This window comes from Dromiciops gliroides, chromosome 3, assembly GCF_019393635.1.
Source record: "Dromiciops gliroides isolate mDroGli1 chromosome 3, mDroGli1.pri, whole genome shotgun sequence".
Classification (NCBI taxonomy): domain Eukaryota; kingdom Metazoa; phylum Chordata; class Mammalia; order Microbiotheria; family Microbiotheriidae; genus Dromiciops; species Dromiciops gliroides.
In genome coordinates, this window is record NC_057863.1 from 188,783,397 (window position 1) to 188,796,971 (window position 13,575).

At 35.5% G+C, this 13,575-nt stretch overlaps 1 protein-coding gene across 1 annotated transcript in view; it reads right to left on the minus strand.

Annotated features, from left to right (window-relative positions):
- Positions 1-860: 860 nt before the first annotated feature.
- IL18R1 (interleukin 18 receptor 1) overlaps positions 861-13,575 on the minus strand; it is a 35,834-nt gene continuing 23,119 nt past the window's right edge. The window contains 4 exon segments of the mRNA XM_043996707.1: positions 861-2,135; positions 4,619-4,777; positions 8,923-9,069; positions 11,251-11,390. Of these exon segments, the coding sequence (XP_043852642.1) occupies positions 1,765-2,135; positions 4,619-4,777; positions 8,923-9,069; positions 11,251-11,390 (817 nt within the window). The 3' untranslated portion in view covers positions 861-1,764.

Here is a 13,575-nt window from a genome sequence, read left to right on the forward strand (position 1 = left end):
CTATTGTATTTTTGTTATTTCATTTACTTAGATATTATCCCAGTCACTCGTGACAGAATTACTATCTTTTTATACTTGCCTTCATTTCTCACAAATTGGGAGCAAATTTCCACAGCACACCCTGCAGACTTTTATGACTTCCTTCCTTGCCCTATTCGGATTTCACTTTAGTCCACATATTCTTTTTTTATTTTATTTTATTTTTTGTGGGGCAATGAGGGTTAAGTGACTCACACAGCTAGTGTCAAGTGTCTAAGGTCGGATTTGAACTCAGGTCCTCCTGAATCCGGGGCCAGTGCTTTATCCACTATGCCACCTAGCTGCCCCTAGTCCATATATTCTTTACCATGGATACCTTTCAGGGGATCCATGAACTTGGATGGGAAAAAAGTTACATCTTTATTTTCACTGACCCCCTAACTGAAATTAAACATTTTCTTCAATTAAGAAAAAACACATTCTGAGGTTTTATAAGCCTCAACAGAGTGCTCAAAGGGTCAATGACACTGAAAAGATTAAGAACCCCTGTTTCAGTCTATTACCAAATACTTGATGATAAGTATTGGCAGCAGGTGCTTATCAATCACATCATTCTGCTCAGAATTATATGCACCTTCCTTAAAAAAAAAATGTGGTGAACCCATGTGACTCCTGACCTATCCCTAAAATATAAATGACATTAATATAGGCCAGCAATTTTCATACTTTTTATATCAGGATGCCTTTGCCCTATTAAAAATTATGGAGGACCCCAAAGAGTTTTTGTTTATTGAGTTATATCTATTGATATTTACATTATTACAAATTAAAATTGATAACATTTTAATTTAATTAATTTTAAAATAACAAAGGACTCCAGAGTTTTTCTTTGAGTTATGTCTATTTATATTTACTATAATACAAATTAAAACTGATCGAATTTTAATTGATTAATTCATTTTAAAATAACTATGATAGATCCATTATATCTTAACAGAGATTGTGCTTATGAAAAATATTTTCCAAAATCTCCTTAATGTGTGGTTTAATATAAGACAGATGGATTCTCACATCTGCTTCTGCACTCAGTCAGCTGTAATATGTTGTTTTGGTTGAAGTCCATGAAGAAAATCTGGCCTCGCACAGATAACATAGTTGGAAAAAGGAGGAACATTCTAAATAGACAAATAATGTCCTAGTATTATTATGAACATAATTTTGACCTTACTGACCCCCTGAAAGGGTCTTGGACCACACTTGGAGAATCACTGATGTGGAATAAACACATTTTTAACTTATTATAAGTGATAAAATGGTTGCCATTTTCCCCCTTCCTTCTGGCTTCAGATACTTCACATAGGCACTGTGGAGAAGTAGATGCTTATTGAGAGAGTATGAAGGTGCATAACTCAATCTACATGAAATGTTCTTTATCTTTTTAAAAATATTAACCACTTAACCCAATGGTGTTTTTAGCATTCAGAACTAAAGATCAATACTGAAACGAATATAACATGCTACAAAGTACATGCATCCCTCTCTGGGGACTGTAAGCAATACATGGGGTCATGGCAAAATGGAAGAATAAAGAGGAAAAAGGACTTCATTTAGGTCACTCTCAATTTGATGAAGATATGGAAGTTTGTACCAATTCCAAAATAAGGTTTATTTTAAATAAACTCTTCAGTTTGCTGGAATGAAGTGAGATGATTTTCATTTGAATCTTTCATTACACAGCCTCTTGATGTCTTTGTAACCAGCCACTTGACTTGGTCATCTTGAAGACTAAACTTTTGAAAGAACCGGCAATGATTCATTTCCCAAGGAATCTGAAGAAAAAACAATTGACTTGGCAGTTTTGGCAGGCATCAAGTAACGAAGATTTTTCCAAAATCTTGAATTATAGGGAAGAGACTTATCTGCCTTCCACTTTAAAATCCTGTGAGATTTCAGAAGCTCCAAGGATTGTGGCAAGAATGTAAAGTCACTAATAGGTGTGAATTTGATTAAGATTATTTTAATTTTTCTTTCCACCAGTGCTTCATGGAGTCCACTTTCAAGTTCATATCTGACTTTATCACACATGTAATTTTCACTCAGGACAATGATTAGTCTTCTGCTTTTTTTAATCAGTGAATGGATGTCATCAACAATAGCTGATAATTCAAAATGTATATTTGGTTAGAACAGCTAAAAGAATAGGCAGGAAATTATAATCATCAAAAAACTTTTAATTTGGAGTAATAGAGCTTATTCTATTAGATTTCTGGGCCTAATAAAATTAGAGTGTTTTTTGGGGGAAGTTATAACATTAGCCCAAAATAGAAAATGAGACTAAAAATAATTTTATTTATATAAGACCATTTAAAATGAACTCATCTTTTCTGAACTGTGATAACCTCACCTTTATATAGTATTTGAATTTATAAAATGTTTTCCTCAAAACCACTACATAAAGGAGATTGTACAAGTATTATCTTAATTTTACAGGTAAGGAATCTGAACTTAGAGAAATGATATGGCTTGCCCAGGTTAATACAATTAACATGTATCTGAGGAAAGTTACAAACTTGGATCTGAATTTCAAGTCCAGTGCTCTCATTCCATAGATATAGAGACTGGACCCATGATTTGATATAGAGAATTCACAACTGAAGAAACTCTCTCTACCACTATAGGCAGGTAATTTCTCTGCAACATATAGTTTGAGAGAGTTGCCTAGACCAGTATGAGTTTAAGCAATTTGTTCAGGGTCACAGTGCCAGTATATGGCAGAGGGAAGATTTGAACTTAGGTCTTACCAGCTCCAAGAGAAACTAGTAATCTACCCACTAAGTCATGGTGCCTCTCAGAATGCCACTCCAAAAATATAATGCATAATACATACCTGTGTGTAGAGAAGACAATGATTTTGTCGATTACATGAACATAGATTCACTAACCCCTTTGATCCTCCCTCACCCAGCCCCTCTGATCTGCATGGACCATGCTTGGCATCATGGGATTTGTAAGAAGTTGAAAAGAATTTTCTTAACTCTAGATCAATGCAATGTCACACTGAAAGAAGCCACAAGAAACAGTGAGAAAATCAGTTCAAAAGCGAGCATTGAATGTCAGGGCTTTTTTAGCTAGTTTACTAGGAGCAGTTAAGTTATTATAAGTAGCCATCTCTACAAATCGTCTTTTTGGAGCTAAGGCTCTGTAGCTGTGGTTAGCAAAGAACCCACATGCCAGCTGAAGACCAGCGGTAAGAGAAAAACACAACCACCAAGCACTGGATAAGCAGACACCTGCCAAGAGTGGCGGAAAACAGAACTGTGACTTCATCAGAGGAGATCAGCAGCTCTGCCCCATGAGTATAACAAACCCAGCCCAACATGCTTCTTCTGTCTCCTCTTTCACTAGGAGTATGAGCTAACCTGCAGGTATAAGAATATGTATGGGATGGAATCTTCCTTGTCATGTATTTTGATATGTGGTTTAATTAATTATATTTTGTTTTGAAATGACATTTTCTGGTTGCTTAAGTCAAAATAATTAGATAAGTGAACTAAGGAATGAATGAGACATTAATGGCTATTTCCAACAAACAGGCAATTTCAGTTCTTGTGAGAGAGAGAGAGGTCTAACTCATAAGTCTGTCTTTAGAACTGCTTTTTTCCTATGGATGTTATGGATGGGTTCTTTCAATCTAAACACTTACTTGAATTAGCATAAGAAAATTCTTTTTAATTCCTTTCCACTCCCATAATGTCAACTGTAGTCCATACAAAACAGAGAACCATGGTAAAGACTGAAAGAGGGTAAGGATCATTGTTCAACTTTCTTTTTGTTCTACATTCCTACCAGCAAAAAATTTACCATCCTCCTTACACATTCACACATGTGCACATGTGCATGAGTGCACACATAACCCCCCCCCCCCGAGTATTTCAAGGATCTATAATTTCACTGGTGTGGGCACACCTAATGACACAGACCACAGACACTCTGTAGCCTCTATGACTGAAAAATTCATCACTTTGTGGTCAATTGGATGGTGAGTCTTTTCCAAAAATTAATGCACAAAAAGATAACTATCATTCCTTATACTTATCCACTAGCAACTTGCCAATTTTCTTTATTTTTGTCATCTGAGGCTATGTCTTTGTAAAAGACAGCAAATACTTTTTATGGAAGGATATCACTTGTACTTAGATACATAGTGGTTAGTATCTTAAAAGTGGGAACTTCTTTTGTCCCACAAAATGTTTCATCAAAACAGGTGTAGTATTCTGGCTTTCTGAAAGTTTTTTAGCTCAAAGGAATTTTATTAGGCCAATATCAAAGCTGATCTTCAAAACAGTATGCCCACCCCACAGTTTCAGAGAAAATGTATGAAGCACAGCAAATAAGCAGATTCTTAAAAAGGAAATTGCCAGAGCTACCACAATTAACATGTGTATAGCTGCTGGGTAAACCTAAAATAAAAGGACAGATACCAAAGGTTTCTGTGTGCTGTTCTTTTAAAAAAATAAAAACAAGAAAAAAAGTAGTCATTTACAAGGTTAAGACATTAAGTCATAACTCCTTTTGTCCCTTTATCTTTTATACAGAAAACATTTTCACTGATTTTCCACCCTACATTCTCTTTGCTTACCTCCTCCAGGAATTATATCCCTTTCAAATATGCACAATTTATAGCCAAACTGTTTTTCTAAGACTCCAGGTAAAATCTCGAGAGCAAATTTGTGTTCTTCTCCATTATCTGGTTGGCAGTCTTTCAGGTAAGACACAAATGCATCATATTCTTTTCCATCTGAGGGGAAAAAAGTTTTCTTCTTAAGTTACTGGATATGTAAATCAAATCTGATCAAGGAAAATTTTGGAAAAATTGTTTAAACAATTGATAATCACTAGATATTACTTGAATAAGATAAAATTATAATATCAGTTTAACATATCCATCTAAGAAAGAGAGCACTCTCTGGAATATAAATGCTTTTTAAGGAAACTTGAATGGCAATGCATTTTAGGAGACTTTATCTGAATGAGATGGCTAAAAATTTTTCTGAACTTAGATAACTCTAACAAATCACCTGAAAGATCACAAACAACAGGAAGAAAATTATTTGCTTCAACACACACCCCACATATGTAATTTTTTCTTCTTAAAAGATGTGTTTAATTTCAGTAACATTTTAGCTATAATCATCTATTCAGTACATTAGGTACAGATCAGTCAACAAGTATTTTCTGAATGCCTTCTGTTCTATCAGTCACTTACTGCTATGTTCCTAGAACTGTGTTATAGAGTAGAAGGGATGGAAAGAAGTATAAGTTGCTCTTGGACTTGGAGACCTTAAAATATCTCTATAGGTATGTCATACATATAAGAAAAAGTTAAATCATAGCAAATGGCTGACGAGCTAATTAATATTCCCATGAGTTGATGATGAAACAAGGTAAGCAATCATTCTTTGATACAGGATAGCAAGAATGTCCAATGCTGGATTTGATTTATTTCTATGAACAATCTAAAAAACATCCTCAAGTGATGCATGTACTCAAGGGAAAGGAAAAATAGAGATCAAGATTGAGGATTTTATGCTAGAAAAGAGTGCACAAGACATAATATAGCATACTCCTTGTCTTGTCATTACCTTTTAATAAGAAACTTTCTTCAGACATAAAAAAGTCATTACTCACTGACAGTAACAACTGCCCTGATTGGTTCCACAAGGATGTAACTGCTGCTCAAGGAACAAAGGGGAAAACTGAGGAGGTGTTAGGTTTTGTTTTTTGTATATAAAGCATTAATTGAATATTATTGTATAGTATACCCCTCCAAATTAGAATATGCTCCAAACTTCTAGGATCTTCCAATCTAGTTGAGGAGACAAAACATACAATGATGAAGTAATGAGAACAAATACAAAGCAACATAACAGCACATGTAAAGTAACATAACATAAATTGAAAAGCCATGAATGTTAAGGAGACAGAAAAAAAAAAGTGTTCAGAGTGGGAGGAGTGTCCATTAGGGAATGCTTCCTAGAAAACCTAAGTTTTAAGCAAGATATATGTAAATTAGTAGAGGAAGGAAGTATTACAAAGGATGGGAATATGAGAATGGTCTAACTTTGATGGCTAAAAGAACATATAACTGACACAAATGGAATCATAGGAAAGAATTCAACATTCTCTTAGAGTTACACTTACTAATCCTTTAGTACTAATCCATTTATCAAGTCACACCAGAAGTCTATTTTGTTTGTTGGTCAGATTTTTAAAATATTACATATTCAATAACATAATTCATCATCTCAATAAGCTGTGCCTGGACTCAAAAAAAGTTAGAGTCAGAAAGGACCTTTTCATTTTATAGATAAGAAACATTATTTTCACCTGTCAGCATGTACATTTTGTCTCCAACCAATTCCAATAACACAGGATGAAATTGTTTCCTGTTTTACCTTTATAATTTTGATTAATGAAAGTAAATTTTCTTTTATGTAATATCCCACAATCCTTATTTTAATTAATGCTGGGGCTCTTGAACTAAAACAGGCAATCACTATTGTGAACTGTTATCCTCTGTTAGACTAAGAATTGTTTTTTCTATTGTGAAATGTTATTGATTATTAGAATAAGATTCTAGCGTTCTGAGAAGTGTCCTAATGTTAGTATATAGAGTAAAGCTGGACCTCAAAGCAGAAGGCATATATAAAAGCACATATAAATTGCAAAATATAGGTACATTTTCAGTAGAGCTAGGTTGTAATAAATAAACTGACAGGTTCAAACTAAGAAATGACCACTGTTGACATACATATATACAGTGAGTATATAACCACAATTTAACAATGTGTTAATAGTTAATCTTTGTTTCCCAGATCAAATATATAATGTTTTTAAAATTATTCTGTGGATACTACTGCATGTTAGTCAAATCATATGCTTTATAGAGTTATTAGCAGATGAGTTATGTGTATATGTGTAATGGATTTTTAAAATTTCCTTAAATGTTTACTCTCAGGGATATTTTGGGTGATTCTGCTTAACAAGGTTTCATTTCTCATTTCTTCCTGTTTACTGACTTCCCTACCTACCTACTTCCCTACCCTAATTGGCTTATACTAAATAAAATACAGTTGCTTTGGAAGACTACTTGTGTAGAAAACAGAATAATGAATTAACCAACAATTTTCTACACATCAAAATTGCTGAACTTTTCATTTTAGTATTATATCTGTAATGCCCACTCTCCCAAAGGACCATCTATTTCTAAGCTTATTTCATCTTTAAAAAAATCAAATGGATCCATATATTTCACTGGTCCTAGTAGTAAAACAAAAACATTTTTTTAAAAGTGGGGCAATTGGGGTTAAGTGACTTGCCCAGGGTCACACAGCCAGTAAGTGTTATTAAGTGTCTGAGGCCAGATTTGAACTCAGGTACTCCTGACTCCAGGGCTAGTGCTCTATCCACTGTGCTACCTAGTTGCTCCCAAAAACATAACTTTAAAAAATATTTTTTAAATTCCATGGTGTAGTCTGATGATTTAAATTAAACATCTAAGTAAGCATTGCTATGAACTGCCCAGCTCAAAAAAAGTAAGCATAAAGACTTACAGTTAAGAATATCTCTAATTCAGGTCAAACATACCCAGAAAATACTTGTTTGAAAAACAGAGGAAATTGTTTAAATTGCTGTACTTTATTTGGGTCCTTTATACAAGTCAAACTGCTATAGCTTCTCTTCACCAGAAAGCCATGCATTTCAGAACCAAGCTCATGAGCTTTTTTATTCTCACAATGTTATTTTTTTTATCTTTACAAATCCAACTGATGATAATTATCTTATCCTGTATTAATTTTAGGGTCATTAATTAGACACTGATAGCTCGGTGGGACAGTGGATAGCTCACCAGGCCATGAGACAAGAAGACCTGCGCTCAAATCTGACCTATGTGACACTGGCTGTGTTACCCTGGTCAAGGCACATAACCCTGTTTGCCTCAGTTTCCTCATCTGTCAAATGAGCTAGAGAAGGAAATGGCAAACCACTCTAGTATCTTCTTCAAGAAAACCCAAAAGGATGGGGTCACAAAGAGTTGGACACAACTGTAGAACAATTAAACAACATTGATATGACACTTTAATGTTTACAAAGTGCTTTACAAATATCATTTCTTTTTGTCTTCACAAAAATACTTTTTTATCCATGTTTTACAGATGAGGAAACTGAAACAGAGTTTAAGTGACTTGATCAGGGTCACACAACTTACTCAGTATGTAAGTCAGAATTTGAACTCAGGCCTTCCTGTCCCGGATCTAGCACTCTATCCTCTCTGCCATCCAAGTAACTTTAGTACTCATCTTTCATATTGAACATGGGTAAACTTGGGTTCAAAATGACAAATGATTCACCCATTGTCACACAGTAGGGAGGGGAAGAGCTATTACTAAAAAATAACTCAGGTTTTGTGAATCTGTATACAATGTTCCTCCCATTACCCAATGTTGCTGCCCTTGCCAGGCCAAAGCAATGAATGGCAATTCAACTTAATTCAGAAAATATTTATTAAGAACATAACACCACATGACACATACAAAAGAAAAAGATCTTATTCTTGAGGAGTTTGCAGCATCTTGGAAGGGGACAAGACAGATGGTCATATAAACATATAAACAAAACAGTCAGAGCAGAATCCCTAGATAACATTTAGACAACAGGTAGAGAGGACCATAAAAATTCATTGAGTGCTAAGGCAATTCAAAATGTCACCACAAATAATACAAGGTATTGTTTATCCCTAGATTCCTCTTTATAATTATATCTTACAACAAATAACAATGTTAAATCAATGCAATACACTTAAATGCACACTAACTTCTCATTTGAGAACGGAATATATATATGAGACAAGAAAAGAAAGTCCAGTAAAGCGATAAATTTTACCTGTTAAAGTCTCATCCCTTCTAATTAGGTCCCTGTAACATAAAATTATATCAACTCTATAAATGACACACATAATCACTAGGAAAATGACTGCAGCTGAAGATACAAGGACAATAATGAAAATGTGTCTGGAAACATCAGCAGGACCTTCCAGAGGGAAAAAAGAGAAAGAAAAAGCATTATTATTTTTTAAATTAGAAAAAAATTAATTATTCAGCCTCCTTAATACCATTCACTCCCATCACACAGGTTTACAAATATCTTAATCTCAAATCAAGCATTTACCTCTTTGGCTCAGTAGAATGTTATGCCTTGAAGACAAATTGGGATACATGTCACTGTTTTTTAAGCTCAAAATCTGTGCAAATATTAATTTTGAGCCTTGAAGTATAGAAGCACTTAAAATCATAACACCCTTAAGGAGAGAGACTCAATTTAGGAGGAAAAAGGAGAAATAAAGGGAAAAGCATTTAGAAATAATGCAGCTTTAGACTCAGGAACAGTGCAACAGTGCCCTCAGGATTCTTAATTAGAGCCTTTCACTTAAGAACTCTGATCAATATAACTGGCCAACCACAATTGAAGAGATGAAACAGAGTATCTGCCTCCTGACATGGAGTTGATAGACTTGGGATGCAGATTGAAACAAAATTTTTTTTGAAATGACCAAAGTGGGAATTTGTTTTACTTGACTAAGCATGTTTGTTACAAAGGATTTCTTCTCTCTCTCTCTCTCTCCTCTCAGTAGTGGTGGAATGAAAATAAATTTTTGCAAATTGAAAAAAAAAGTGAATTTTAAAAAGAAATGAATGGGTTTTTTAAAAGAAGAAAAGAAAAAAGATAAAGGTGACATAAAAACAAGGTATCAACTAAAATAAGATTTTTAAAAGATGAAAAAATAACCTACTTTCTAATACAATTACCTATTAAAACAATATGTAAATGACTGTGGTTATTAAGTAAGGGACATGTCTAGCTAAGGTCAAGCCAAAGTAGGACTAAATTAAATCTAGAGTTAATTGTGTTTTCCTCATGCCCACCCCACTACTATCCAGGCCCTCCTCTTTGGAGCAGAAGGGGCTTCCCCTTCGACCTTTCCTTGATGGTTGAGAGCCTTTCAGAGAAGGGGTCAAAATAGGAGGAAAACTGGTGTTGGCAAAAGCACTAAGGGCAGTGAAGGCCTGGGAGCAGGAGAAAAAGCAGAAAATAAGCAAGGAGGAACAGGGGCAACCCTTGGGTTCGCTCCTTAGCCCTCCCATCTCCCAGCCCCTCACCTAGGGTACTGTGAATTTTTGAGTCTAGCAAAGATCCACTGAATGTGAAAATGGTAAAGAACCTTCAGGCCTAGGAAGCAAAGGATAGAAAGCAGTATATACAGGGTGGGTCAAAAGTCATGAAGGGGTAAAAATCTCATAAATGGCATAAATTATTCAAAAATATAGTTTCCAGAAAGTTGTTAAAACATCAGATCCCAGGGCAGCTAGGTGGCACAGTGGATAAAACACTGGCCCTGGATTCAGTAGGACCTGAGTTCAAATCCAGCCTCAGACATTTGACACTTACTAGCTGTGTGACCCTGGGCAAGTCACTTAACCCTCATTGCCTGCAAAAACAAAATGAAACACACACACACACACACACACACACACACACACACACAAAACAAACAAAAAACCCCATCGATTCCTTCGTTACTTTTGGCCTACCCTGTACATGTGTATAAACACATATACATATACATATACATATACATATACATATACATATACATGTATACACACACATACACACTTATGTAAGCTTTTGCCTTTCTCCTGTTCAAAGAGAGATCTCAGAGAATTGTCTTTGGAGCTATCTCCCCTAGAGACTCCTCTGATTATTTTATCCTAACTGGATTTACGTGCCTGAGGGTGCAATTCTTTAAAGAGGAATGCCTAAGGACCCCCACCACCAATTTCCCCCATGACAATCTAAAGGTAAAGAGGAGCTGAGGAAGAAAGAAAGAAAAGAACCCTCAATTCCCACCCAAACTGATTTCTTAGCTCTGGTCACTAGTTTCTATATGCAACATAGAAAACAGAGTGAAATAAAGTACATCTTCCTTTCTATTTTTTCATCTAATTTAGAGAATGATCTGTTTGTTATAATGGAAAGCAACAAAACCCAGTTTCTAGTACCAACTGCAATATTAACTAGTTGTTTTGCAAATGACGATCTTTTCTAGTCTGTTTCTCCATTGGTAAAATGAGATGAGACACTATGATTTGCAAACACCCTTCCAGAACTAATATATTATCAAATCCTTTAAGTAAAATTGGGCTAACAAACCTTTCTTCTTCAAGAAGAATCCTATTGTCTCTAACACTCCAGGAGATGCCAGGGTACAATTATACCAGACATCCAAATTCTCTTCTTTAACGAGTTTAATCTTCAGTAGGCTGGAAACATACAACTTGCCATTTGATCCACTGTAAGAGAAGTTCAGATTTAGTAACAATGTTTACTTAACATCACCAAAATATTACTTGAGTAAAATAATCTATACATGGGCAATCCTTCAACTGTAATGACTATCTTTACCTGCATAATTTCCCCCCCAGTAATAGATATTTTAAAAGGAGAGAGAATAATCCTCTCTCTAGTGACCTATTAAAGGATAGCAGAGATTACTTGGGATTGATGTGTTTTGTTTTTTTTTTTTGGTGAGGCAATTGGGGTTAAGTGACTTGCCCAGGGTCACACAGCTAGTAAGTGTTAAGTGGCTGATGTCGGATTTGAACTCAGGTCCTCCTGAATCCAGGGCCAGTGCTCTATCCACTGCACCACCTAGCTGCCCCGGGATTGATGTTAAAAGAGTGATTCAGGATTAAACTTCTTAGGAGATAATGGTAATAGAACGAAAATACAAAATGGTCACATGTAAAAAATTTATATTTTTCTTTGTTCCCCACTCTGCCATAATAAGGTCTCCTCTAGATAGGGACAGAATTTGAAACCACTTAGATCAGACCAACGTGGTCTTACAAGGACTTTTTAAAAGTATGCACTTTCTTTTTCTTGAATTGGGAACTGTTTCAGAAAATCTTAAATCTAGAGCCTCCCCTTCATATATGGTACATCCATAACTTGAGCACCTGTAAGTCTGGGACCAACTAGAAGAGAAATTATACCACTGTGGCAATTTCTACATATGGAGATGCTTCCAATGAATTCTTCATGACATAGAGAATTATAAGGCTCAATGAAAGAAAACAGGCCAAACCTTATGCAACATCTATGCAGACAATGAAAATATAACAAATATTTCCAAACTCTAGTTGATAAGCTCTTATTATTTTTTTATATAACCTGTAATTTCATTGGTACGGGGAACTCCCAAGGAGGGAATTCCCTATACAAAGGCAAATAAATAGGTGAGTTCTTGGCAGCCCAAAGTGTTAGAAATTTTCCATAGTGTATTGCCCAGGGTCAGGAAACCAATGAGTCAGGAGGAGGACTTGAATTTAAGCCTTGTGATTCTCCACAGCTTGCTCTTTATCCTGTGGCCTACTCTATGAAGATGCAGCTTAGTGTGACATTGTGCCTCCATTATTTAGTGCAATCATATATCAATTTAGCTGAAAAGAAAATGTCCTGTCCCTTGGGCAGCTTTGTGGCTTAGTGGATACTTGCTGGTCCTGAAATCAAAAAAGCTCATCTTCATGAGTTCAAATATGGTCTCAGACGCTTCCTGGGCAAGTCACTTAACCCTGATTACCTCAGTTTCCTTATCTGTAAAATGAACTAGAGAAGGAAATGGCAAAACACTTCAATATATTTGGCAAGAAAACCTCAAATGGGTTCACAAAGAGATGGACACAACTGAAAATGACTGAACAACCAACACAACATCCTTTGGAGTCATTTTACAGTAGGATTTGGCCTCCAGTATGTGAATTTATTTAAAAGTTAGGGAAAGGTAGAAGAAGGGAATAAGCATTTATATAATATGTGCCAGGCACTGTGCCAACCTCTATTTTTTACAAATATTATATTGTTTGGTCCTCACAACAATGCTGAGAGGTATGTGTTATTTTTTCTCCCCATTTGACAGAGGAAATGGAAGTAGAAGTTAAATGACTTGCCCAAAGTCACATACCTAGTAAGTTGCCTGAGGCTGTATTTGAACTCAGGTCGTCTTGACTCCAGACACAGTACTCTATCTACTAAGCTACCAGCTGCTATAAGGTGTCTGGTGTTAAGGTCACATGTTAAAATACCCTTGTAAGGATTTGAGGTAGTGAATAACTTTTGTATGGGTGCTTTCAGCAATTGTTTGGCCCTTTTCTCTTGACCTTGAACCCTTTGCACACTAGACAAGGAGAACACAGTAGCCACAGACAACTCCTTATACCAACACATCCTGTGGCCTCTGATAAGCAAAAGTGCCACTGATGCTCCCTAGGGTAGTTTCAGTCATTGGTAGCTAGATGGTAGAAGGAATAGAATGCTAAACTTGGTGGTGAAGAAGTCTAATCCTACTTCAGATACAAAATAGATGTAAGACCTGGGGCAAGTCATCTAAACTCACCTATTCTCAATTTTCTCCTTTGTAAAATGGAAAAAATAATGGCCTACCTCATAGGATTGCTGTGAGGACCAAATAAGATAGCA